This window comes from Lampetra fluviatilis, chromosome 27, assembly GCF_964198595.1.
Source record: "Lampetra fluviatilis chromosome 27, kcLamFluv1.1, whole genome shotgun sequence".
NCBI classification, from domain to species: domain Eukaryota; kingdom Metazoa; phylum Chordata; class Hyperoartia; order Petromyzontiformes; family Petromyzontidae; genus Lampetra; species Lampetra fluviatilis.
The window spans coordinates 1,414,525-1,442,077 of record NC_136301.1 but is presented as its reverse complement, the minus strand read 5'-3'; the positions used below and the strand labels follow the sequence as shown (position 1 = coordinate 1,442,077).

The 27,553-nt window shown below is 54.3% G+C and overlaps 1 protein-coding gene across 1 annotated transcript; it reads left to right on the top strand.

Moving 5' to 3' along the window:
- On the top strand, positions 1-27,057 carry LOC144942250 (sodium/potassium-transporting ATPase subunit beta-1-like). The gene is made up of 7 exons (XM_078868997.1): positions 1-91; positions 3,303-3,436; positions 13,863-13,991; positions 14,898-15,044; positions 15,841-16,019; positions 19,701-19,775; positions 21,552-27,057. Exons 2-7 carry the CDS (start codon positions 3,334-3,336, stop codon positions 21,813-21,815), a joined length of 897 nt encoding a protein of 298 aa, XP_078725123.1. The 5' UTR covers positions 1-91; positions 3,303-3,333; the 3' UTR covers positions 21,816-27,057.
- Positions 27,058-27,553: the final 496 nt, after the last annotated feature.

The following is a 27,553-nucleotide window of genomic DNA, read 5'->3' as shown; positions in this document are numbered from 1 at the left end:
TTAAATAGCAGAGCCGGTAGACGCGGATCCTTCTCTCCTTCTCTCCGCTCCGACCAGCTCCTCCTCCTCATCTACACGCACGCACGCTCAGGTACTCGCTACGCAATAACAGCAACAGCATCGTCAACAACAGCGTCATCATCAACAACAGCATCAGTCGGAGGATCAGTAATCACATCCTCAATAGCGCGGTTAGCAGAAGCAGTAGCAGCATCAGGTGACACTGTTGTTGCATGGTGAGTGAGTGGTATTCGTATCACCACCATCATCAGCAGCAACATCAGTCGTATGAGCAGCATCAAGTTGCAGTGTAATTAACATCAGAGGCGCCATCAGCGATCGCAGCATCATCGGCAGTAGCAGTTAGCAGCAGCAGCAGCAGCATCGTGCCGAGCACCCCAATATCGTCAAGGTCACCACCACCATCATCAGCGGCGAAATCATCACCTTGAGCATCATCATCATCCATCATCAGCAACAGCAGCACACACACCTGTTAACCACTCATAATTAAGACAGGAATTAATTCTCGTAAATATCGATCCGAGTCTGCGAGCGATATTGGCGTGTAAATGTGTCTTTAAAAATACAGACGTTAGACACGTAACGTGTGCACATATGCGAGATCGCGTGCGTGAATTAGATGTCCACGTGGATTACGCGGACGTGCGTTTGGCATGCATCCAGCGGTGGATTTGACCGCGGTCGATATTCGGTTAAACGAGACGCGGATCGCAGCGATGACGCAGCGGCTATTGGCAAACCGCGCTGCTGCTGCTGCTGAGAACCCCGCGGGACGTGGGTTCAATTCCCGGGCCACGGCGAACATCAGTGGCGAGTGTGATATATCAACCGGCCCCTGACCTTCAGTGCAACGGTAGATTCGTTGAGGACGCTGGGCTGTGAATCACGCCCGATGCTCGTTTTTATCAACGTACAGACGAGACGCAGCGGTGGCTAGGAGATGTTAACTAGCTCGCCTGGTGTACAGGAGGTCGTGTGTTCGATCTGGACTCTGACGACGCCTGCTGTAGATTTGTAGTTTGCGTCTCTCTCTCATCATCACGGTGGCTAGGAGATGTTAACTAGCTCGCCTGGTGTACAGGAGGTCGTGTGTTCGATCCCGACCTTGACGCCTGTTTGCGTGTCTCTCTCCCCGTTGTCGCGTGGATGTTTCTCCGGCTCCTCCGGTTTTTCCCTCCACATTTAGAATCGCGCGTTTAGAGTCTTTGGCTGCTGCACATTTCCACGTGATGATAATGATGATGATGAGCCACTTCGTTGAGCTATCATTTGTGATTGCCCGGTCGCTTCTGAATTTTTTTTTATATCGCTCAGTGGGCCTTACCTGGTAAAATTATAATTAAAAAAAATAGTTTATAGTTTAAATAATTTAGTTTAATTGCGCCATACGAGCCGTGTCCGTGATTCCACTGCCGCTCGAAGATTTCTCGCCACGCCGCGAGGGTCGTAGGCGGCTACGTGACCATACTTCACCACGTTGGTCGGTGCAGACTGGTGGGGGGGTGGGGAAGGGCGGGGGGGGTCTGGAGATAAGTGGGGGGAGGGGCATGAAGACCAATCCTATTTGCTGCACTGCCCCCTGCCTGCCGACTGCTGCGAGCAGCCTCCGTCTCGTGCGCTCACATTGCCCGCCCAACAGCGACCCGCCCTGGCTCCACGAGCCCTCTTATCGCTTGAGGAGCTCCTGCGAGACCGTGGCCTGTCCATCTCCCCCCCCCCCCCCGTTCCTCTCTCTCTCACTCAGAGGGTTCATAGTGGCCAGGTCGGACACAATTAAAACTTCCTCGGTGGTTCAAGTCGCCTTGCCTCTGCGTGGGTGCCTCTGTCTCCCTGCCTCGGGGTTCACGGTGGCCATGTCAGAGCCATCACGGCCGGCACCAACCCACCAATTATTCTGGCTCAAATCCCAGCTCAGCTTTTGAGATCGGGTCGCGTTCCGGCCGATTTAGTGACGGGCTGCTTCATCACCAGCAGCAGCTTTTTGTAATGCTGCTGCTGCTGATTACATTGTTCAGACTGAGCGCGAGGAGCGGTGGCGCAGTGGTTAACACACTGGCTCACATTATTGGCTCGTGATACCTGAACTGGCCTTCATCCAGCGGTGGATTGACAACGAACGGGGGGGGGGGGGGCTTAGCGTCGGTGGGGGAGCTGTAATTATGATGACAAAGCTGACGAGGCGCGTGCGTATGGGACGTGCTTGCACGTGTCTCAGCAAATCAAAGCGGCTTGCATCGCATTTCAGTTTCAAGCTTGTTGTTTTAAGCATAGGGGACCCCCTGATGGCAGCTGCCCCTGTGCGATGAAACAAAGACACAAGGCCAAGAGGGGGGGGGGGGCTGCGATGATTGCTGGGATGTGATTCTCCCAAGTGAGTCATTTGAAAGTCAATTTTGGCAAAATTGGACCGAGTCGCCGGGACACGATCGCCTACGTCACGGGATTTGTAACGTCCTCCGGGAAGCAGACGGGGCGCGTGTATCTTTCTTGAAAGGTGAAATAAACCGTCAGTGGTATTAACCAGGGAGGCCGACGATTGAACCGCGAAGCTCTGCAACTACGCAACAGACTCGATGTGACTGCTGTGTCGCGCCATCGCTGCGTGCGTCGTGCTGATGGTGATGCTGATGATGATGCTGATGGTGATGCTGATGGTGATGTTGGTGATGATGGTGGTGATGGTGATGCTGATGGTGATGCTGATGATGATGTTAGTGATGATGGTGGTGAATATGGTGATGGTGGTGATGATGGTGGTGATGATGGTGATGTTCGTGATGATGATGCTGATGATGATGCTGATGATGATGCTGATGATGGTGATGCTGATTATGATGATTATGGTGATGGTGGTGATGATGGTGATGCTGATGGTGATTTTGGTGATGATGCTAATGGTGATGATGATGGTGATGATGGTGATGCTGATGATGATGCCGATGATGACGATGCCAATGATGATGTCGATGATAATAATTCCAATGATAATGATATCGATGATGATGCCGATGATGCCAATAATGATAATACCGATTATCATTATGCCGATGATGCTGATGATGCCGATGATGCTGGTCATGACGATAATGATGATACCGATGACGATGCCGATGATGATGCTGCCCATAATAATTCCGATGATGACGCCGATGCTGATGATGTCGGATGATGATGCCAATAATGATAATACCGTCGATGATGATGCTAATGATAATAATGCCGATGCTGGCGATGCCCATAATGATGGTGATGCCGGTGTCATGGTGATGCTTGTGAAGAGCCGCCACCGCCGCCGCTGCCGCTGCTGCCATGGACCCGGCAAATCGCTTCGCGGGAGAGAAGACCAGCTGGAAGGTGTTCGTGTGGAACCCCGAGACGAGGCAGATCCTGGGCAGGACGGGCTCCAGCTGGTGTGAGTGGCAGGCTGGGGGCACACGTCTCCTCACTCACTCGCTCACTCACTCATTCACTCACTCACTCCTCACTCCTCACTCCTCACTCCTCACTCCTCACTCACTCACTCCTCACTCACTCACTCACTCCTCACTCACTCCTCACTCCTCATTCACTCCTCACTCACTCACTCCTCACTCACTCCTCACTCACTCCTCACTCCTCACTCACTCATCACTCACTCACTCCTCACTCACTCACTCCATCACTCACTCCCTCACTCACTCACTCACACGTGCCTCACACCTCACTCACACACACAGACACCTCACTCACTCACTCACACTTCACTCACGAGGGGTTGATTAGGACAACCTCGCACCCGACCGCCTTTGTCTCTCTAGTGGCGATGTTTGCACATCGCGCCAAGTACTCATTTGAGGCTGAGTCGACCTAGGGGAAAGCCCATGACTGGTTCAGATAATCGTCACTGGTGTTGGTGGCCGTGAGCGAGAATCAAACTCGGGTCACCGGGTTCGTAGCGCAGCGCGCTAACCACTGCCCCACCGCTCCCCACGACACACGTACACCCGCACTGCTACCGCATGCCCTGCAAACAACAAAGATGCCCCGCGTAGCCTTCACAGACTGTTGGGGCAATTTCTGATAGCGAGCACCTATGAAGACCGACACGGCACACGAGGGGGTGGATAGCCAGCACCACGCCCACCTTGCCACTTGTTGTACCCCACTTGTCATGATGTGTGCAACTACAGGTGCGTGTGTGTACAGGTGTGTGTGCACAGGTGTGTGTACAGGTGTGTTTCTGGAGGAACCCCGAGGGTAAGGATTCAGTCTCCTGGCTCTGCAAAATAGGGTTTGGCCAGGAGATGTCAAAGACGCCTGGGCCTCCAGCACAAGCTTAGCTCTATTTTATCCGTGGTTTTGTGGTAATTAATTGAAGGTGGAGGGTTACTAGCCTCTCGCACCAGTCCGTAGCTCCTTTTGGCCGCTGCGGTGGCTTCAAACGTCGTGAGGGGAGTAGACAATCTAAATTGACCCTCCCCCCATGGCACTGTTCACCACAGCGTTACCATCCAGCACCAACGGGGAGGTAAGGGGTTGTTTTGCTGGACTACAAAAAAACACTCCGGCTCGCCACGTGGAATGTTTGAACGCTCACTTCGGAGGAGAGGCTGCCACTCCTTTGTCTGGAGCTGGAATGGTACCGCCTGGATCTCTGCAGCATTCAGAAGGTCCGGTGGACTGGCTCTGGCCTCTGCCAACATGAGGGGTGGACAGTCCTCTACTCGGGGTAGGAGACTGCCAAACAACAGGGGGTGGCTCTTCTTCTGAAGAAAAATAATTAAGGAGGCATGGGAGCGTGGCGGTGAGATGTGGGAAGCTGTAAGCTACTTTGGGCTCGCCTTCCCACCAACCAGAGGGGAGGAGTGGTGGTCGTAGTTACTTATGCCCCTACCGAAGATGAACATCAGTAGAGGGATGCAGGCAAGGCCGATGAGTCAGATGCCTTCTATGACCTCCTGTCACAGGTGCGAGCTAAAGTGGCCCGTCGGGATATAGTCATCCTGTTAGGTGACTTTAATGCTCGAGTGGGTCATGATGTTGGCGCCTGGTCTGGAGAGATGGAATGCATTGGCCAGATCAGCTCAATAACATCGGTAGGAGGCTGATAGACTTATGTGCAGCCCATGGGCTTGTAATCACCAACACGCTGTTCCGGCATCGGCGCATCCACACAACATAATGGATACACGCTGGGTCCACGCAAGAACATCTTCTGGACTATGTTGTGACGGATCAGCGGATGCAGGCCCATGTCCTTGACACGAGGACCTACGGTGGAGCTGATCTGCCCACTGACCATCAACTTGTCATCTGCAAGATGCTCCTGCCACTCTTCCACTCCGGTGGTGGGTGTACATCCAGGACCCCGTTCAAACCCACAGTGGCCTCAGGTAGCTGGTGAAAGTTTCAAGCGAGAATGTCATCATCGCTTGCAACTGAGGTTGGCATCGTCTCCCACTGCTCCTGATGCCGAGGGGAAATGGGCAAGGTTTAGAAGTGTGGCTCATGCAGCTGCAATGGCTGCTTTGGGTGCACGGTCTAAACCTCCCCAGACACCCTAGCTGACAGAGGAGATGTTCTGGCAGGCTGAGAAAAAGCTGAGGGAAGGTGGCGTTTGTGCGCAGACTGCCCTATATAACATCATAATAACAGTCTGGGCCACTGGACAGGTTCCACAGGATTGGAAGGATGCCCTGGTGGTCCCCCTGTTTAAGAAGGGGGACTGCACAGATTGTAGAAACTACAGGGACATCTCCCTCCTCAGTGTGGCGGGAAAGGTCCTGGCATGGATTATTCAACATCACCTTGCCAGGCATGCTGAGGGGAGGATTGCGGAGCCCCAATGTGGTTTCGGGAAAGGGCGGTCCTGCACAGATGATATTTTTTCTGTCCGTCTGCTACAGCAGAGGTGTAGGAATTCCAACAGGACCTACATTTCTGCTTTATTGACCTGGTCAAGGCCTATGATACCATCAGTAGGCCTGGGCTCTGGGTTGTTCTTCATGCTTTCGGAGTCCCCGATTATCTGCTCACAATCATTAAGGACCTTCTTGATGGTGGGCAGGCCCGGGTTAAACTACGTGGCCGGGAGTCAGAGCCATTCCCTGTTCACCTTGGGGCGTGACAAGGATGTCCTCTAACTCCCATACTATTTAACATCTATTTCAACTACGTAGTTCGTGAAGCCTTCAATGGTTGTACCGGAGAAATTTCAATTTGGTACAGATACAATGGGAGGCTGATCGATGCCCAGGTACGGTCAAGGGATGGCTCCCTATTGGTCAACCATGTTGATGATCTGGTGATTGCTGCTCACTCAGAGGAGGAGTTTGAGACGCTGTTGCTGAACCTGGAGCGTGCTACTAAGAGGTGGGGCCTTACCATCAGCCCCACCTAAACTAAGCACTTGCCTGGATATTTTGTAGCATCAGGCACTCCACCCCCACAACTCCCAATTGGTAATAGGACAGTTGTGGAAAGAGTGGAGAGTTTTCCATACCTAGGCAGTGTGCTCATGACTGGCTCCGTTTAACAGCAGAGGCCTCACTCCGAATCAGTCGAGTGGCATTATCTTTTCTTCGGCTACATAACGCTGTGTGGAAGCGACCTGGTCTTTCGCTCCACACGAAGCGTTTTCTCGGCCACGGCCATGCCCTCCCTTCTCTACGCTTGCGAAACGTGGACCTCCCTAATGGAAAATCAACGCTGGTTAGACACATTGAGGTTGGCCTGTCTACAATCCATCCTGGGTTTAACCTGGCTGGATTGTGTGAGAAACTCACAAATCCTTAAACGATCTAGACAAAGTCCCATCGGTGAGCTCCTCTAGCAGGCAAGGCTGCGTTGGCTGGGTCATATTGCCCGCATGCCCAGCCACCTGCATGCCTAAAAAGCTTTGGTTCGGCCGAATAGAGAGGGCTAAACGGGCGCGGCTCGGCTTAGAGAAGAGATCGAGTGATGTGATACAGGAGGACGTGGAGCTGAGTGGACTTGCCGATGACTGGTACCAGCGGTGTCAAGATCGACCTCTGTGGAGGAGGCTCGTGAAGGACGCTACTGGGCAGTTGGAGGTAGTCGCCTTCCAGCAACAATGGAGGGCAGGGGAGCTCACAACAACGAGCTGAGCGCCGGGTGGCTAAAGCACAGCAAGTTGGCACAGTAGGGGCACAGGTTGTGCATCAGCCAGTCATCTCAGTCATCTCAGTCAGTCGACCCGTGGCACCTGGGTCTGCCCCGTGACCTCCTGCCAGCGGGCGTTCGACACTTCACGTGGCCTCAAGGTGCACATATCCTGGCACAAGCGTCGTGGTGACGTCACCGCCACTTAGTGGCGAATGGCGGTTGTTGTTGTACAAGTGTGCATCTACAGGTGTGTGTGCGTACAGGTGTCTGTGTGTGTGTGTGTAGAGGTGTGCAGAGGTGTGCGTGTCTGTACATGTGTACCGGAGTTGTGGCACAGCTGTTAGCGCACTACGCTATGAACCCGGCAGCCCGAGTTCGAGTAACGGAAACTGGTCCTGAGCCTCTCCCAAGTCGCCTCAGCCTCAAATGAGTACCTGGTGCGGTGGGTAAACATCAGCACTGGGAAGACAAAGGCGGTTGAGCCAGGTTCTGTCCAAACCACTCCCTCGGGCGCCGTGCAGGCCTTGATAGGTGCTCGCTAACAGCACTTGCCCCAACCGCCTGTGTAGGCTACACGGGGGCTCTTTGTCTGTATGTGGGAAGCAGTGGTTCGTGCACTGCGCTACGAACCCGGCGACCTAAGTTCGATTCCCGTTCACCGCTCACATCAGCGGCATAGGTGTGTTCATGTATGTTCATGTATTTTGCTCGTGCACGTACGTGCATGGGTAAAGGTGCGTGCCTATGCATGTATCGGGGTGTCCATGTGTGTGCATGTCGGGGTATGCGTACGTGTGGGCGTGTGCGTTGTGCATGCATAGGCGTATGGATGTTTAGCTACCTGCAAGCGTGTGTGTGTGTGTGTGTGCACGTACCGTATAAGGGTATTGATGTGCAAGGTTGTACGTGCATATCTATGCGTGCATGTACAAGCGTGTTTGCGCGCGCATGTTTCGGCGTATGTGTGTGGGGGTGTGCGTGCGTGTATATTCACACGCGCGTGTGTGTGTGTGTGTGCGAGCGGGTGTGTGCATGTCTATGCGTGTACATATGCAACATTGTACGTGCATGTATATAGATGCGTGCATGTACGGGCGTGTGTGCCCCAGCGGTCTGTTAAGGCTATACGGGGGGTCTTTGTCATCGTGTGAGACGCTATCGGTCTCCATACACAAGCAGCACAAACGCACGACACCCAGATACAATACCCACACGCTCACTCACGACGGCATTTCCACTGCTGGATGAATGCCACCTCCCTAAGTGTCGTCGTCGTCGCCGTCACGTCACGGCGTCGCGACGCGATCCGATTCCACCGCTCCATCTCCCGGAGGTTCCCCGTCCTCCGTGGGCACGTGCATCTTAGCCGCGTCTCGCTCGCCCCGACACCCGCAGCGCATTTAAATCACGTGCGCGTCGACGCATTAATTCGGAAGCACACGTAGCATTATTTATCATATATTTCGTCTTTTATATTCTCTCTCTCTTGATTCAACCACTTAAAATGCCGATAAAAAAACGGAAATATGATTTACGCTTATCGTAAATTTATTATAATTAAATACGTATAAAAAACATACATAAATTGATAGAATTCGTTCTAGGATTGGAAAAAAAATTCTCTTTTTTTTTTACTCAAATTCAATCTCTGCTGGCGATAAAGAGGGGGCCGGGGGGCTGGGGGGAGGGGGTGGAACGTGAGATGGGCGGGGAGAGACGGTTTGCCCTTCTGATCACGCTTCTCCCTCACCTCTCCCTCCCCATCGCTCTCCCTCCCCTCGCTCTCCCTCCCCATCGCTCTCCGTCCCTCGCTCTCCCTCCCCATCGCTCTCCCCTCCATTCCACGCGCTCTCCTATCTCTCCCCAAATTCTCTCCCCAAATTCTCTCCCCTGTCTCGCCCTCTCGCATCCCCCTCCCTCTGTCCCCTCTCGCCGCTCCGCCCTCGTTCTATCGCTCTCTCTCTCGCTGTCTCTCTCTCTCTCTCTCCTGTCTCTCTCTCGCTGTCTCTCTCTCTCGCTCTCTCGCAAAGTCTCTCTCAGCTCCCATATTTATTTCCTCTCTCTGCCATCTCCCAACCCTCGCTCTTTCTTCCACGCTCTCGCTCGCTCTCTCTCTCTTCGCTATTTATCCCTCACACCTCTCCCTCCCTCCCTCCCACTCTCTCTCTCTCTCTCTCCGACATATCTCTTCTCTTCCCTCCCCATCCCATTGTCTCTGCGCTAAGAATGTGCATCTTTATCAGGCCTCTCTCCCATCACTCTCCCCTCACTCTCCCCGCTCTCACAAATCCCCAGACTCTCCCTCCCACACCCTCTGCCGGCTCCCTCCTCAAGATCTCTTCAAGATCTTCTCGAGATCTCCCTCCCCATTGCTCTCCCCTCCTTGCCACCCATCGCGTTTCTCTTCCATCTCTCTTCCATTCCTCTTATTGTTTACGATCAGAGGAAACAAGAAGATGCTCGGTGTAGTCGGCACTTTGCTTCGTTCATCATTTCGTTTTTTGTTTTTTCCAATGCTTTGCTTTATGTGCCCCCCCCCCCCTTTTATTAATGAAAGATTTCACGAAATATGATCTCTCTTCTCTCTCCCCTCCCTCCCTCATCTCTCTCATCTCATCTCTCTCTGCTAGCTCTCTCCATGCGCTCTCCCCTGTACGTCCAGAGCGCACGCTCGCTTCATCCCACTCCGAATGAAATCCTCGTCGCTGCCACCCTCGCGATTCCATCTCTGCCACGATGACCTCTCCCGCCCCCCTTGACGGCCGCCTCCTCCGTGGGTGACGTCGGCGCTGAAGCGCGAAGGGCGGGGAGGATGGTGATGATGGGGGAATGATGATGGGGATGATGTTCACAGGTGATGAGGATGGTGATGATGTTCGCAGAGGATGGTGATGATGGGGGATGAGGATGGTTATGATGTTCACAGGTGATGAGGATGGTGATGATGGGGATGATGTTCACAGAGGATGGTGATGATGGGGATGATGTTCACAAGTGATGAGGATGGTGATGATGTTCACAGAGGAGGATGTTGGTGGTGATGTTTATACGGAACGACGACGATGTCCATCGGGGATGATGATGGTGATGACGATGATGTTCCAAGAGGATGATGATGATGATGGTGTTGATGATGGAGAATGATGTCTGTTTTTGCGTCGAAGTGGCGAATGGTGGTAACAGTTGTACGTGTGTGTGCGCGTGTGACTTACACCAACCCGCTCTGACCAGCGTGTGGTGAAGTATGGTCAAACTACCCCCACGGTCGGCACGGCGTTTGCGGGCGGGGGGGGGACTCATCCAGCAGTGGACTGAATATTCGCCAATTAAAAAACTGGTCACCACAAAAGACGTATTTTACAAAAAAATGTATCTCCTCCAGTCTCTTTATTCAGGTGCTGTGAAGAAGGGCCATTGCCTGAAACGTCGCCTATTATATACTTTACATCGGGCTTTATTTGCGTGAATTTCTCACATTCACCGCGTGCTGTGCACGCGTGCGGTATCTATGTGTGTGTGTGTCCATGTACAATGGGCACACGTTATGCAATTACACGTTAGATTGTGTACCTCCGTCGCCGTGGCAACGGGCCCACCGCGATCCCCTTGGAGACGCGGGTTGTGCGCGATGACGTCACCGCGCACAGGTCCACCCGCCGCGCGGTGACGTCAACGCGTCGAGCGGCGTCGTGACATCAACGCGTCGAGCGACGTCGTGACGTCAACGCGTCACTTATTGGCTGGAAATTTCCGCCAAAAAAAACTGGCTTCTCGCTAAAAACGAAACCACCACCACCTCCAACACCCTGCTTGTCAATCCACTGCTGGATGAGGGCCTGGCACGCCGTGTCCCGCCATGTGACAGTGCAGTACAACAATGTGTTACGCTGCACCGCACTCTGCTACCCCCATCGTAGCCCCAAAGCAGCCTATAGCACCTGTTATGCACGGCGGTGGTGTCTTCCCACCCCGCCATCCCAGCAGCTCCCCTCTGGCTGAGCTTACGAGACCCGAGTGGACATCTACTTGGACATTTGTGAGGGGGGGTGGGGGGGGGTGGGAAGAGCTTCATAGCTTCTCGGATTTCCCCTAGGATATGATTTGTAACATTCTGATTGTTTGTGTCTCATCGTTGGCACACACCTCACGGCAATTCGTTGATTTTTTTTTCCTTTAACTACAAATCGTGATGAACCGAGGCGCGTCTCGTGAATGAGATGGTGAGAGGGGGGATGGTGGTGGGGGGGCTGGTGGTGGGGGGATGGTGGTGGGGGGGGTTTGATGGTGGAGGGATGGTGAGGGGGGGTTGATGGTGGGGGGGGTTTGATAGTGGGGGGTTTGATGGTGGGGGGTGGTGAGGGGGGGTTGATGGTGGGGGGGGTTTGATAGTGGGGGGTGGTGGGGGGGGTTGATGGTGGGGGGTTGATGGTGGGGGGTGGTGGAGGGGCTTGATGGTGGGGGGTTTGATGGTGGGGGGGGGGGGATGGTGAGGGGGTGGTGGTGGGGGGTTGATGGTGTTGGGGGGGTTTGATGGCGGGGGGGGGGGCCGCGTGGCGGTCACGTGAAGGTCGCGGCTCGTCCCGCACGCGGCCCGCGCCCCTCGCCGAGGGCGACGACTCCGCGGCAGTTCCCCAGTCCACGCGGCGCCGCGCGGATTGTGCTGCTGTTGTTGTTTGTTCTTTCTCCAATGGTGTCACTGTGAGGGTTTGGGAGAGATATAAATACATGCAAAGACGGTGACGATTTGTTTTATTTAAAGGCAGTTGTTTCAATATATATTGGCCGGTTTTTATTGGGGGGGGGGGGTTTCAAACGTTTCTGCGCTTTCCCAGCAAACATAGAAACGTTCGCACAACGTTGGCATGTGGTTGGAAACGTTGGACCAACGTTCTGCCAACGTTCCGTCTTTACTGTGTTTTGGTGGCTCTGAATCTCACCGAGAGACAGAGCGATGGACGCTGCAAATCAAACAGCGCAACGGCGGCTAGGAGATGTTAACTACCTCGCCTGGTGTACAGGAGGTCGTGGGTTCGATCGCGACCCTGACGCCTGCTGCTGTAGATTTGGAGTTTGCGGTGTCTCATTCTCACCGTGGTCGCGTGGATTTTTCTCCGATCCCTCCAAATTTAAAATCAACATCTGGTGTTTGGAGTATTTGGCTGCTATACATTTCCAAATGACAAGCCACTTCGTTCAGCTGTCATTCGTGACAGCCAGGCCGCTCCTGAGAAATCGCTACGTAACTCAGTGGCTCTTTACCAACAATATATACATAGTTGAGACAGCGAGTGCGAGATTGCTGTGGCGTCGAAGTAGAATCGTCAAGCAGTCACAGCCGCGTGCTGGCACAGGGCACAGCGCTCGCAGGGACGATGCTGCCCCAGCAATGCGGAGATGGAGCGATGGATTCGTCGCGTCGTGCGGATTCATTGTTCGTTTGCGGGACCGTGAGGGATTGCCGCTGGCTTTAGGAGGCCTTCATCCAGCAGTGGGTAGAACATGCCGTGCGATGATGACGATGATGATGCGTTGCTTCGCCCCTCACCGCCGCCCCCCTCCCCCCTCTCTCCATGGTCACCTGGCCGTTGCCACGGCGACGAGCGCCAGGTGAGAGCGGCAGAGGGGGCGAGTGAATGGAAAGGGTGCGGCATGGGGCTGAGTGCGAGCGGTAGAGGGAGAGAGGGGATCAGAGAGAGAGGGGGAGGGGGGGGGTGAGAGTGAGAGGGGTAGAGGGAGAGAGGGGATCAGAGAGGGAGGGGGAGGGAGGGGAGGGGTGAGAGTGAGAGGGGTAGAGGGAGAGAGGGGATCAGAGAGAGAGGGAGGGGAGGGGGTGAGAGTGAGAGGGGTAGAGGGAGAGAGGGGATCAGAGAGGGAGGGGGAGGGAGGGGAGGGGTGAGAGTGAGAGGTGAGTGAGAGGGGTAGAGGGAGAGAGGGGATCAGAGAGGGAGGGGGAGGGAGGGGAGGGGTGAGAGTGAGAGGTGAGTGAGAGGGGTAGAGGGAGAGAGGGGATCAGAGAGAGAGGGGGAGGGAGGGGGGTGAGTGAGAGGTGAGTGAGAGGGGAGAGAGGATGAAATAGAGGGGTGAGTGAGAGGGGTAGAGGGGGAACGGGGATCAGAGAGAGAGGGGGAGGGGAGGGAGGGGGTGAGAGGTGAGTGAGAGAGGAGGATGACATAGAGGGGCGAGTGCGAGGGGTGGGGGGGGGTGTATATTATGAGCCAGGCACCCGTCATGGCAATGTGGAATTGTTTCCAACACTGGCTCCGGGCCCGGGTTAAGCAAACGGGCGCTCCGAGGCGCGCAGAGACGCTTTGCTGATGATGGTGACGGTGGTGGTGATGGTGGTGGTGATGGTGATAACAATTCTGCCACTGCTGATAACAATGCTAATATTACTCCTCCTACTGATGCTCAAGATGATACTGCAGCTGCCGATGCCGATCATATTACTGCTGCTGCTGGTGATGATGTTGAAGATGCTGATGTTGATGATGTTGATGGTTTTGATGATGTTGATGCTGATGTTGATGGTGACGTTAATGATGATGTTGATGATGTTGATGCTGATGTTGATGGTGACGTTAATGATGATGCTGATGTTGATGATGATGTTGATGCTGATGTTGATGCTGATGTTGATGGTGACGTTAATGATGATGCTGATGTTGATGATGATGTTGATGCTGATGTTGATGGTGACGTTGATGATGATGTTGATGGTGATGTCCCGTGCGCAGTTAAGATCATCCTCTTCTACATCGTCTTCTATGGCTTCTTGGCCGCCATCTTCATCGGGACGATCCAAGCGCTGCTGCTCACCATCAACAAGTACACGCCCCAGTACCAGGACCGCATCCTCCCCCCGGGTGAGCGACTCACCCACTCACCCTCCACGTCACCCACTCACCCTCCACCTCACCCACTCACCCTCCACCTCACCCACTCACCCGCCACCTCACCCACTCACCCTCCACGTCACCCACTCACCCTCCACCTCACCCACTCACCCTCCACCTCACCCACTCACCCTCCACCTCACCCACTCACCCTCCACGTCACCCACTCACCCTCCACCTCACCCACTCACCCTCCACCTCACCCACTCACCCTCCACCTCACCCACTCACCCCCCACATCACCCACTCACCCTCCACCTCACCCACTCACCCTCCACGTTACCCACTCACCCTCCACCTCACCCACTCACCCCCCACCTCACCCACTCACCCTCCACGTCACCCACTCACCCTCCACGTCACTCACCCTCCACGTCACTCACTCACTCTCCACCTCACTCACTCACTCTCCACCTCACCCACTCACCCTCCACCTCACTCACTCACTCTCCACCTCACTCACTCACCCTCCACCTCACTCACCCGCCCGCTCGGTCATCTGGTCACCCAATCCCGCATTCTCTCCAAACTAAACTATTTTAAACATTACCCGGTAAGACCCACTGAGCTACGCGGCCCTTTTTCAGAAGCGACCTGGCAACACATGTTATTGCAACGAAGTGGCTCATCGCGTGTAAATGTCTAGCAGCGTGATGTTGATGATAAATGTGGAGGGGAAACCCGGAGAGCCAGCAGACAAATCCACGCGACCACCGTGAGAGAGAGAGAGACACGCAAACTCCAAGTGTACAGCAGGCGCCGTGGTCGGTATCGAACCCACGACCTCCTGTACACCAGGCGAGGTAGTTAACATCTCCTAGCCACTCACCTGCCCTCCTTACCCCCCCACCCCTCCCCCTGCCCCCCCCCCCCCAGGTCTGTCTGTGCGCCCGCAGCCTTTCCGCGCCGAGATCTACTACTCCCTGTCGGAGCGCCACTCCATCGAGCTGCACAACAAGAGCATCAGCTCGCTGCTCGAGTCCTACAACAACGAGAAGCAGACGAAGCTCATCAAGTGCGGCGGTGAGCGACGGCGAGGTCATCCTCCTCCTCCCCCACCACCACCACCGCCGCCACCGCCACCGCCACCACCACCACCGCCACCACCACCACCGCCACCACCGCCACCACCGCCGCCACCACCACCACCGCCACCACCGCCACTACCGCCACCACCGCCGCCACCACCGCCACCGCCACCACCACCGCCACCACCACCACCGCCACCACCACCACCGCCACCACCACCACCACCGCCACCACCACCGCCACCGCCACCACCACCGCCACCACCACCACCACCGCCACCACCACCGCCACCACCGCCACCACCACCACCGCCACCACCACCGCCACCACCACCGCCACCGCCACCACCACCGCCACCACCACCACCGCCGCCGGATTTCAACCCCGCGGCGAACCTCTGGCGACAGGCGGCGAAGGTGCAAATGCCGCAGCCACTCGCTGAGACGTTGGACAAAGCAGTTCGCGTTGCCCGCGGTCCAGTTGGTTGCAGGCGATTTTCGAGGGACCGACTTTTGTTGTGGGGGAGGCTGGGGGATGGTGGTGGTGGTGGATGGGGTTTGAGCAGAGGTCGCAAACGGGTTTTGATTCCTTACCCGTACCCGTACCCGGCCGCACCAGGGTCGCAAATGGCTACCCGTACCCGGCCGGGTACGGGTAGCCGGGTATCGGGTAGGGTATCGGGTACCCGGTTGCGACCTCTGGGTTTGAGTGAACGCCATTCGCTGCAGATGTGGAACCCGGATAAATGTCGTGACGTGGGCTCCTTACTGCCCCCCTATCCCCCTTGCAGAGGAGCCCGGCCCCGCACGCCTCTCGGGCCCGGACCCCCACTCGGCGGAGAGCGCCTGCCGCTTCCAGCGCGAGTGGCTGGGAGACTGCTCGGGCCTCACCGACCCCGACTTCGGCTACTCGAGCGGGAACCCGTGCGTCATCATCAAACTCAACCGCGTCATCGGCTTCCTGCCAGAGGTCACACACGCGCTCGCGTTCACGACAGCGCATGGTGACACGCACACAGTGGTAGCACACGCACATGGTGACACACACACAGTGGTGACACACACACAGTGGTAACACACACACAGTGGTAGCACACACAGTGGTGACACACACAGTGGTGACACACACACAGTGGTAGCACACACAGTGGTGACACACACACAGTGCTGACACACACAGTCGTCGCACACGCCATATTACCCAGCCTCGCCAGGAGAAGGCGGTACAGCAAATCGTGTGGACTCCACCTATTCAATCTGTACGGGATCGAGTGTTTCTCCCTCGCTCTCACGCGTGCGTTTTCTTTCTCCGGGCGCTCCGGTTTCCTCCGGCGTGTAAGCACTCGTGCATCGGCAGACAACACCTGCACACGTAGAGGACCGCAGAGCTTGGGAAATTGTTTGCGCCGGCTCACAGAATGGCTGCTGCCTTCCTGCTTGTCCATGGTCCATCCTCGCGCCTCTCTCTAAACCACAACACCGCGCTGATCTCGTCAAGGAGCATAAACCATCGTCACGCGAACTCCGCTCATGCAGCAGCAGCAGCAGCGGCGGCTTTTGGATAAACCATCGAACAAAGATGGCCACCGCGTCGCGCGGCGCTTTCAGATGCGCCTCTGCGGCCGTCTGGAACGCTCTTCCTTCCGATATTAGGAAGCCACTGGAGCTATGCGCTTTTAAATCATCATCATCATCTAGATTGATATTTCTTTAGAATCCGCTTGTTGTGTTTAGTTTGGTGTCCTTCCCCCGCACCTCCGATTAGCGCGGTTGGCTACGTGCGGTGTGAAAAAAAATCGACGTACACGCGAGAGTGACGGAACACTGCGTCGGCGCTTTACACACTGTGTGTAAGATACACAGTGTGTAAGATATACGCAGTGTGTAAGATATACAGTGCGATGATACACAGTGTACGTGCGTGTCTACATGTGTGTGTAGGAGCGATGGCGCAGCGGTTAGCGCGCCGCGCTCCGAATCTGGTGACTCGCTCTTGAATTCCCACCAGTTTGGCGAGCCATATCTGAACCGGCTCTTGGGCCTCCCCTAGGTCGACTCAACCTCAAACGAGTACCTGGTGTGGTGTGTAGTAAACATCGCCACTGGGGGAGACAAAGGGGGCCGGGCGTCGTGCTGGCCACCCCCCCCCCCTCGTGTGCCGTGCCAGTCATCAAAGGTGCTCGCTAACAGGAGGACAGCAGCACTTGCCCCAATAGTTTATACAGGCTACACGGGGGGCCTTTGTTTGTGTGTGTGTGTAGTATTAAATGGTGTGTGTCCTTGGAAAGGACATACGGATAGGAAACTGTGCACAGTAAATTGTCAGCAAATTAAACGCGTCACGGGATCCCGGGCGTGACGCTGAGTAATTGCGTGTTCGTCTGTACGCGTGTGTGTGTGTGTGTCTGTCTGTAGTCAGTGTGTGTGTCTGTATGTATGAGTGTGTGTGTGTGTGTCTGTCTGTCTGTAGTCAGTGTGTGTGTCTGTATGTTTAGTCATTGTGTGTGTGTGTGTCTGTATGAGAGTGTGTATGTGTAGTCAATGTGTGTGTGTGTGTCTGTCTGTGTCGTCAGTGTGTGTGTGTGTCTGTATGTATGAGTGTGTGTGTGTGTGTCTGTCTGTCTGTAGTCAGTGTGTGTGTCTGTATGTTTAGTCATTGTGTGTGTGTCTGTCTGTATGAGAGTGTGTGTATGTGTAGTCAATGTGTGTGTGTGTGTCTGTCTGTGTCGTCAGTGTGTGTGTGTGTCTGTATGTATGAGTGTGTGTGTGTGTCTGTATGTATGAGAGTGTGTGTATGTAGTTAGTGTGTGTGTCTGTATGTATGAGAGTGTGTGTATGTAGTCAGTGTGTGTGTCTGTCTGTATGAGAGTGTGTGTATGTAGTCAGTGTGTGTGTCTGTATGTATGAGAGTGTGTGTATGTAGTCAGTGTGTGTGTCTGTCTGTATGAGAGTGTGTGTATGTGTAGTCAGTGTGTGTGTCTGTCTTCATAGGCGCTCACTAACAGCGTTCACCCCAACAGTCTGATAACGGCAATACAGTAGAGGGCTTCTGTGTATTTCCATCTGTACGAGTGTGTGTCGATGTATACGTGGGTAGCTGCATGCACGAGTGTGTGTTTGTGCGTGTGTGAGTGTGCACGTGTGCGCAAGAGTCTTAGTTGCCGGTGTCTCATGAGCAACTAAAAATATCACCCGATAAGTTTTGTTCCTAAGCCTCAGCCCCACACCTCCCCTCCCTCTCATCACATGCCCACCACACACTCTCTCTCTCTCCCTCGCTCTCCATTGCTGCTCTCTTCATCTCACCCCCCACCCCATCATCCCTCCCTCCTCGCCCTCACCTCTCTCTCCTTTTTTTAGTAAGATAGAAAAAATTAACAGCCACATTGTATTCTTCTGTGCGTGCATCATGCAGTGGCATTATTTTCTACATGAACAGTGATGATCGCATCAAGGTCTGGTGACCCAGAATGGAAGTCAAGAGCACACGACATTACAATTGCCCTGCTCTCTCAAGGCCTGGCCTTCTGTCCCTTGCAGTTTTTGGATTACTTGAAGATCAAATAATAAAGGGAGTTTATTACTGTGTTCTCCAGATTCTAAACACCCTATGGGAAGAGTGTTTTATACATGGGAGGAAATCATATCACCCAGACGAAACCATACAGACAAGAAGGGGATAACACTCAAAAGGTCTTCACAAATAGGTGTATACATCCACGAGCTGTGCGACTGACTTGTGGCCACCCTACAGCCAGCGGGTTTGGGTCGTCCTCTCATCTCTCTCCTCCTCACTCTCCTCTCTCCTCCTCTTCATCTCCCCCCCTCACTCTCCTCTCTCCGATGTCTCTTATCACACACCTCCCCTCTCGTCTCTAACCCCTCTATCCACCCCCACACCGAACTGCCCCCCCCCGCCCCGCCCCGCCCTCTCTCTCCTCACTCAGGAGGACGTCGGTGTCTGTGTTTGTAACTTCGCTTTGGTCATCACCTCACACCCCATCCTCACCCCCATCCCGCCCCCCCGGGGGACTTATTTAGCTTTGTGTGGTCTCCACTCTGCCTGTCACCGCTCGCCCGCCGACTCGGGGTGAGGCTCAGGGCTGGGAGAGGGGGTGAGGCTCAGGGCTGGGAGAGGGGGTGAGACTCAGGGCTGGGAGAGGGGGTGAGGCTCAGGGCTGGGAGCGGAGGTGAGGCTCAGGGCTGGGGCAGGGAGTGAGGCTCAGGGCTGGGAGAGGGGGTGAGGCTCAGGGCTGGGACAGGGGGTGAGGTTCAGGGCTGGGACAGGGGGTGAGGTTCAGGGCTGGGAGTGGGGGTGAGGCTCAGGGCTGGGCAGGGGGTGAGGCTCAGGGCTGGGCAGGGGGTGAGGCTCAGGGCTGGGAGTGGGGGTGAGGCTCAGGGCTGGGAGAGGGGTTGAGGCTCAGGGCTGGGAGAGGGGTTGAGGCTCAGGGCTGGGTTTGCAGCAGCCTCGGAGTCCCAAGCTGCAGCTTCCCGCATTCCGTTGCCGGGCGCCACGTGGCCTCTTGCCTTGACCGTCGGCCCTGGGAGGCCGACAGTCAGTCACTTCACTTGCAGCGTTTGACTTCATCTACCGCCCCCCCCCCCCTGTTTACACTGAGTACCGCCCCCCCCCCCCCGCGTGTTTCTCCAGGTGCCAAAGAATGACACCCTGCCCATCGGGTTAAAATACCATCCCAATGTGGTGCCTGTGGCCTGCAACTTCAAGGTACGGGCACACACGCCACACATCACACATCACACACATCACATACACCACACACACACCACACACATCACATACCACACACATCACACGCGCCACACACACCATACACACCACACACATCACATACACCACACACATCACACGCACCACACACACCATACACACCACACACACCATACACCATACACCACACGCATCACACATCACACACCACACACACATCACATACACCACACACATCACACGCACCACACACATCACACACCACACACACACCACACACACCATACACACACACCATACACATCACACACACCACACACATCACACATCACACACACCATACACACACCAAATACACACCACACACACCATACACGTCACACACACCATACACACACCACACACGCCACACACACCATACACACCACATACACCACACACCCCACTGGCCCACCACACCGCTCACAGATGTCACAAATAGTGCTGTGACCTCTTGACCTCGCACCACCACCGCCACCTGAACGGCTCAACCACCACCTCTAAAGGCAAAGATCCCCGTGTAGCCCTTAACAGGCTGTTGGGGCAAGTGCTGTTAGCGAGTAGCACCTATGAAGGCCGGCACGGCACACGAGGGGGTGGGTGGCCAGCACCACGCCTGGCCGCCTTTGTCTCTCTAATGGCGAAGTTTACACACCGCACCGGGTACTCATTTGAGGCTGAGTCGACCTCGGGGAGGCCCAACACCGGTTCAGATAATCGTCACCGGTGTTGGTGACCGTGAGGGGCCGTCCATAAATGACGTCACGCACCTGGGGGGGGGTGGTCAGACATTTGTGACGATGTGTGACAAGGGGGGGGTTTGAGAAATGTGACGTCACATAAAAATGCGCAACTTTAAATATAGACAACACGCTCTACTTAATTAAATAGAATTGTTATAACAGCACTAATTTTGATGAATTTTCATAATTAACTATTTTATTATTTAAATTTACTAAGGTCACCTTTTATTTATTCCATGAAGGAGCATTTTGCTTCTCCATCGGAAAATTGAGAAGCATAAATTTTGTTATTCAACATTTAGATTTTAATGATCCTACCAGGGCTTTTCATTCTGTGGAATGAATGTGTGATTGTTATAATTGTACTCTTCAATTTTCTTCATTCTCATACAAAGTTTCAAGTATATTTTAATAGTTATAATTACTTTTAATATATGATAATTATAAGAGAATTTCAATAGAATATTCTGAACATCTGCAGTTGTATTTAGACGATTAATATTTTCAAGTAAATGTTATGCTAAATTTCAGCTTTCCAACGCCTCCTTTTTAATAAATGTTTTCTTCTACAACATCAGAGTGCAGCGCCACATTAAATACGCACTAGAATGACAATAGTTTAAAGCGATTTGAAGCATGTTTTATTTTCAAAATGGAAATATGGTCTTGGGGGGGAGGGGGGGGGGCAGAGCTCTGTGACGTCATATTTGAGGGGGGTCTGACTTTTTGTGACACCGTGTAACGAGGGGGGGGGGGGTAAAAAATCGTCCAAAGTCGCGTGACGTCATTTATGGACGGCCCCTGAGCGGGAATCGAACTCGGCACCGCCGCCACCGCCGCCACCGCCACCGCCGCCACCACCGCCACCGCCGCCACCACCGCCACCACCGCCACCGCCACCACCGCCACCACCGCCACCACCGCCACCACCGCCACCACCGCCACCACCGCCGTCGTGATCACCGTCACCCGTGCGTCCTTCTCCGCGCAGCGCGAGGAGGACAAGGGCAAGATCAGCGCGATACGCTACTTCGGCGCGGGCGGCTACGCCGGCTTCCCGATGCACTACTACCCCTTCCTGGGGCGCGCGCGGCACGCGGGCTACGTGAACCCGCTGGTGGCCGTGCAGCTCATGAACGTGACGCGCGACGTCGAGGTGCGGCTGGAGTGCCGCATCTACGCCGAGAACGTGCCCTTGTCGGCGCGCGACCGCCTCGTGGGCCGCGTCGACCTCAAGCTGCTGGTGCGCAGCTAGCGGCCCACCCCCAGCCTCGCCTCCAACTCCACGACCGCAGCCTCGCGCGTGGGCCCACGCACCGCACCGCCCCGCACCGCACCGACACGCGCGCGCGCACGCACGCCCAGGTACGACCTTGTGCCTGCACGCGCGTGTACGCAGCTACACAGGTGCGAACGAACCGTACTCACCTGTGTAGCTTTGCAATGCGATGCAGAGCACTCACCGGTACACCTGCGCCCATACGCACCTGTACAGGGCACACATCTGCACTCGCCCGTATAGGGCTGTATACCTGCACGCACACCTCTACGAATCTTCATAGGACACTTGCCTATCTAAACCTGCACACAAATCTTATCTGTCACGCGTATAGGGTGCACGTGTAGAGGTCACGCACACACGCACTCACCTGTATAGGGGACAGAGCTGTAGCTGAACACACCTGTACAGGGCGCTTACCTGTACCTGCACACGCTCATGTGCAGGGCACACACCTATAGGGACCGTATAAGGTATGCACTTGTACCTACATACATACACACCTGTACGCACCCGTCTAGGGCACAAGCCTGTATAAGGGGCACGCACCCCTGTACACACACACACACAGCTGCACATACCTGTACTGGGGGACTCACACCTGCACACATTCTTAGCTACACGCACCTGGAACACAATTACACAGGTGGTGCAAACACATGCACACACATGTATAGGGTGCCCACCCGTACCCCGCACGCACCTGTACAGTGCTCTGTGGGTTACCTGGCAAGTGTGAACACCTAGACCACATCCATCTCCTCTTGGCATTGGCAGAAGGGGTTGAGGAAGAAGCCAACTTTGGCTACAGAAGCATCTAGCAGCCTCTTACCATTATTGTTGAGCTGATCTGGCCCATGCCTTCCAATCACTCCTGCCCAGGTGCTTGCGTCATGACCCACTCAGGTATTAAAGTGACGATCAAATTCTTGCTAACCCTCCCACGGCAGCTGGCTGAGACCAAGCTTTAAGCGTTGGAATGGGGTCTCGGGTGGAAGGCCACCACCAGCAGCAGCAGCAGCACAGTGGAAGGAAGGCAGGCGCATCTTACAGACAATCTGGTGGTCAATGGACAGATCAGCTCCGTGGTGTCAAGGGTACGTGGGCTCACATTCACTGTTCCGCCCCTGTATAGTCCAGCAGATGTTCTTGGAAAGCACCCGAGGTGTTGTGTGGAAGAGCGGATGACGAATCAGCGTGCTGGTCATTAAAAGCCACTTTCCAGCACAGAAATCTAGCAGCCCCCCCACTCCCCCACCATGATTGTTGAGACGATCAGAACCCCATTGACTGCGAGTTACTCCTACCCAGGTGCTAACTCAATGGCCCACGTGAGCATTAACAGTCACCCAATCCGAGAGGGGCCACTTTAGCGGACATCTGGGAGAAGAGGTCACAACGAGAATCTGACTAATCATTTGGGGCATAGGCAGCCACCACCACCACCACTCTTCCTTGCCTCCTGTTGATGGGAAACGTGAGCGGCTTCTCACCGCCACGCTCCCACAACCCCCTTTGACTTCTTCATTCAGAAGAGCGACTCCCCATAATCCGATTGTTATCCTGCCCCGAGTCGAGGACTGTCCATCTCTCGTGGTGACTTGGGAGTCAGAAACCGTCCACCACTCCACCGGACCTTCTGCATCCGAGAGGTGCAGGTGGTACGCTGGACAGCTGTTCGGCTCCTCTGACAAGATGAGCGTCAGCCTCTCGTCACATTCAGTCATTCCACTTGACCAGCCGCAGTGGGTGCCCATCGCTTCTGGAGGCCCCCCGCCAAACCTTGCCCGGTGGCCAAGAGGCACTGGAGACGCCTCTGCTTGCTTGGTTATCCACTGCACTGGGTGTGAGCACGTCGCGAGGGTAGTCGGCTGACAGGTGAGACGTTCCCCCAATGACTTTACACCACAAAACTCCCAGCTGGCACCACAGGTAGTCGGGGAGGATGGTTTGCCAGACGCACACCGATCACAAATGATGCCCTTCCCCCGTATAGCCCACATCGGCTGCTTGGGCAAGTGCTGTTAGCGAGCACCTATGCAGCCCAGAGTACAGACACACAATACAGCACCACCTAACAACAACAACAACAACATAAAGCCGCCATTCGCCACTAAGTGGTGGTGAACATCACCATGGCGCTTGTGCCAGGCTAGGTGCACCCTCCCCCCCCACACTCACGTACCCAGCTGTGTAAGTGTTCGTGTAGTGCCGTGTGTAACCGTGTCCTCGTGTTTCGTGTCTTTGAAAATCGACATCTTAAACAAAAAAAAAACGATAAATTATATTACTCGAATGATGTACAAGATTTTAGAATGAATAGCAGAAGAATATATATGAATATACTATATGACATAGAATTATATAATTAGCATATATTTAATAGGATATAGAACACATTTTATTATAATTTGACGTCTACAACTAAGTTGATGATGTCACGAACATTAATGACTTCGTTGCTAGCGGCTCGTGTCGAGCGATGACGTCACATGTCGTGTACTATAACGTTACAAATCATTGGCGATTACGTCACATGCGCACTAACGTCACCGCTCTCTGTATGTGCTGTGCGATGACATCATGGCGCAATGACGTCGTCAAACAGCACAATGACGTCACCGCAATCCAGCGATGGCGTCACAGGTTAATACATTTCGCGCGAGGAAGACGTCAGTCTCCTATTCAGCACAAACGGCGCAGTGACGTCAGCGAGGCGTGCTGGCATTGTGACGTCATCGCGCCCGCCAGCACAATTGACGTGGCTGCGCGCGGCTCCCTCTCCCGTCCACTGACGTCATCGCGTCATACGCGGGGACGTCACAGCCCTAAATCTCAGCACAAATTGCGTCATCGTGTGGCGACACTGAGCCGCCGCCGGGGTTAAAACTCCGGCATAGAAGGGGGTGGTCGGTAAAGCGAATTAATGAAGTACTCGCCCGTGTGATTGGTTGCCTGGGTTCGTGTTTTACTCATTCCGTGTCACTTGAAGCTTCATATTCCGTGTTAAGCGACCGCTAACGCGCGCCTCTCAAGCCACGTGGCCTCCCCCACCCACCCGCCACGGGCCATGTTGAAGCCACGTGACGATGTTGAGGCCACGTGACGATGTTGAGGCCACGTGGCCCCCTGGCGACACTGGGCACGCAACTGCAGCTGTGGCCGGTGACGTCACGCGTTCCCCTTGCTGGTGAACATTGCGGTAGGACAGCGACGAGGCATTTAAACAAAAAAAAAACGTCGAACACATTCGTCAGATAACCCGTGTGTGTGTATGGCCTTAAAATATATATAATAGGCGACGTTTTGGGCAATGCCCCTTCTTCACATATCACACACATCAAATTTGTTAATTGTGCTGCCAAAGCAGCAGTATCACCAAATAATTATTTGTGCGAATGATTTGGTGATGCTGCTGATTCTAATCATAAGGGGTCATTGCGGAGAACCTTAAATAACAATAGGAGAGCAGACAACACGTCTCCTTCGTAGATCTGTCCCTCCACGTACTTTCTTTAGTTTGGTTTTAACACATCCCATCAGCGCCGCACGACATCCTGGGAGTGCATCATTTCAGCGGCATTGGATCAACGCGAGCAAGACCAGTTTCGACTCCAGTACTTCGGTTTCTCATCAGCAGGGTCGGGCCTGCTTTCACCGATGACGATTATATGCCCGATGCTACAGGCAAGGCCCTCTCTGTTAGATTATTATGGGTCCAAGCAGTGCCGGACTAAGCTAGTGCGGGGCCTGTAGCATATGTTATAAAGGGGCTCTAAATAAAAAAACATTAAAACACACATTTTTTACTTGCACAGTAAAGTAATTGTATGTTTTCATTAGCCAGATAATACGACAAATCGCTAACCTTAAACACCCAGTAGTTCATTAAAGTTGAAGGCAGTATAGTACTATAGTAATCGAGCAAGTGCAGAATCACTGAACCGGAATTGATAGCTTGAAAGCATTTCGCGTGGGGCCCTTGAAAGTGCGGGGCCCATAGCTACTACATGAGTAGTAGCTACTACATGTGTAGTAGCTACTACTCGTGTAGTAGCTACTCGTGTAGTAGCTACTTGTGCTACTTGAATAATCCGGCACTCGGTCCAAGTTCGAAGCCAAATTTATGCGGTCCAACACCGAACTTCGCTGGATCGATTACAAGCGGCGATTCCATTCATTTGATTCCCATTGCGTGCTCACATGGTAGGGGGAGTGGGGTCATGACCCTGTATTGCCCTGTTCTACTTATTAGGCACAGATCAAATCAGCCAGAATCAAAATATTCATTTTGGACTGGCGCAATCCGATGAACCACTGGCGATGCAATTCAATCAGAATCGTGATTAGATCGATGAATAGATTTCTGTTAACTTTGTAAAGGAATCGCTATATGACTAAACATTCGGCAGGTAGCGATGCAAGCAACGATCCGTAGCTCCCTTGACGATTCTCACGTCCCAATCAAGACCCATGCATCCCGTTGTCTCGGAACACTAATGAACTATCCGACGAGTGTAATTATCCCTTCGTCCTGAGCTTCTACTGACGAGCGAGGCTTCGAGACAGCGATAACAACGCGATGGCGGATAAACGCACCAATATGGCAACTGGGTGACGTCACGAGCCCCCTGTACTCAAGTGGAATTCCGCTTGGGATCACGTGCTGCATTGGGACGCCCAGTGTCCCAGCCCCCCTCCCTGCCTCCTTGCCCCCACCCAATCCCCCCTCCCCCCTCCCCTCGCGCCACCTTGTGAAGTGAGTCAACGACGTCACGCGCAGTCTGTTGGGGCAGTGACGACGCCACTCCCCCTGTTGGCGCGCGGTGACGTCACCTCCGATTGCTTATTGTGACGTCACAAAGGGGAGTTGGGGAGGGGGGTGGGACCCGTCGTCCGTTTCTCTCCGCCGCGTGCGTGCGTGCGACCCCGCTTTAAAGCTGCCGCGTTCAAGTGTCGATGTGACGGGCGACCCGCGCGCGTCCGCCCGTTCTGTTTGCGTGCCGAGTGACTCAACCCCCGCCGCCGCGTCGACGGTCATCCGCGCGTGCCGATGGGTTTCGGTCGGTCGAATTGCGTGCCGTGGATGCTCGACCGTGTGTGTGTGTGCCGATTGATCGATTCGCGTGCCTTGCCGTGCCGTCTGTCGCTCGTGTCGTCTGTGTCTGTGCGAGACTCGCTCCATCCTCATGAAGCAATAAAAATGTGGAGAACACAACACGGGGCGTCCCCCGCGTGCTTCTTTATCAATCGTCTGTTGGCTCACGATGACTCTTAAGTAAAGATGATCCAGGATGAGATCTGGTCTTGTGTGTGACAGCAAGGGGAGTAATACGTATGGCAGATGGATGGCTGACGTATATATCACAACAAAGACAAAGACGCCCCGAATAGCCTTAACAGACTGTTGGGGCAACTTGCTGTTCGCGAGCACCTATATCGGCCTTCATAGGTGCTACTCGCTAACAGCACTTGCCCCAACAGCCTGTTCAGGTTACACGGGGGATCTGTCTTTGTTTGTGATTGTGTGAGAGTGATTTTGTGATTATATATGAGTGCGAGTGTGTGTGCGCGTGAGCGTGATTATGCATGATATTGTGCGATTGTATGATTGTGTGTGTGGGGCTGATTGTGTGTATGATTGTGTGCGTGGGGGTGATTGTGTGTATGATTGTGTGTGGGGGTGATTGTGTGTGTGATTGTGTGTATGATTG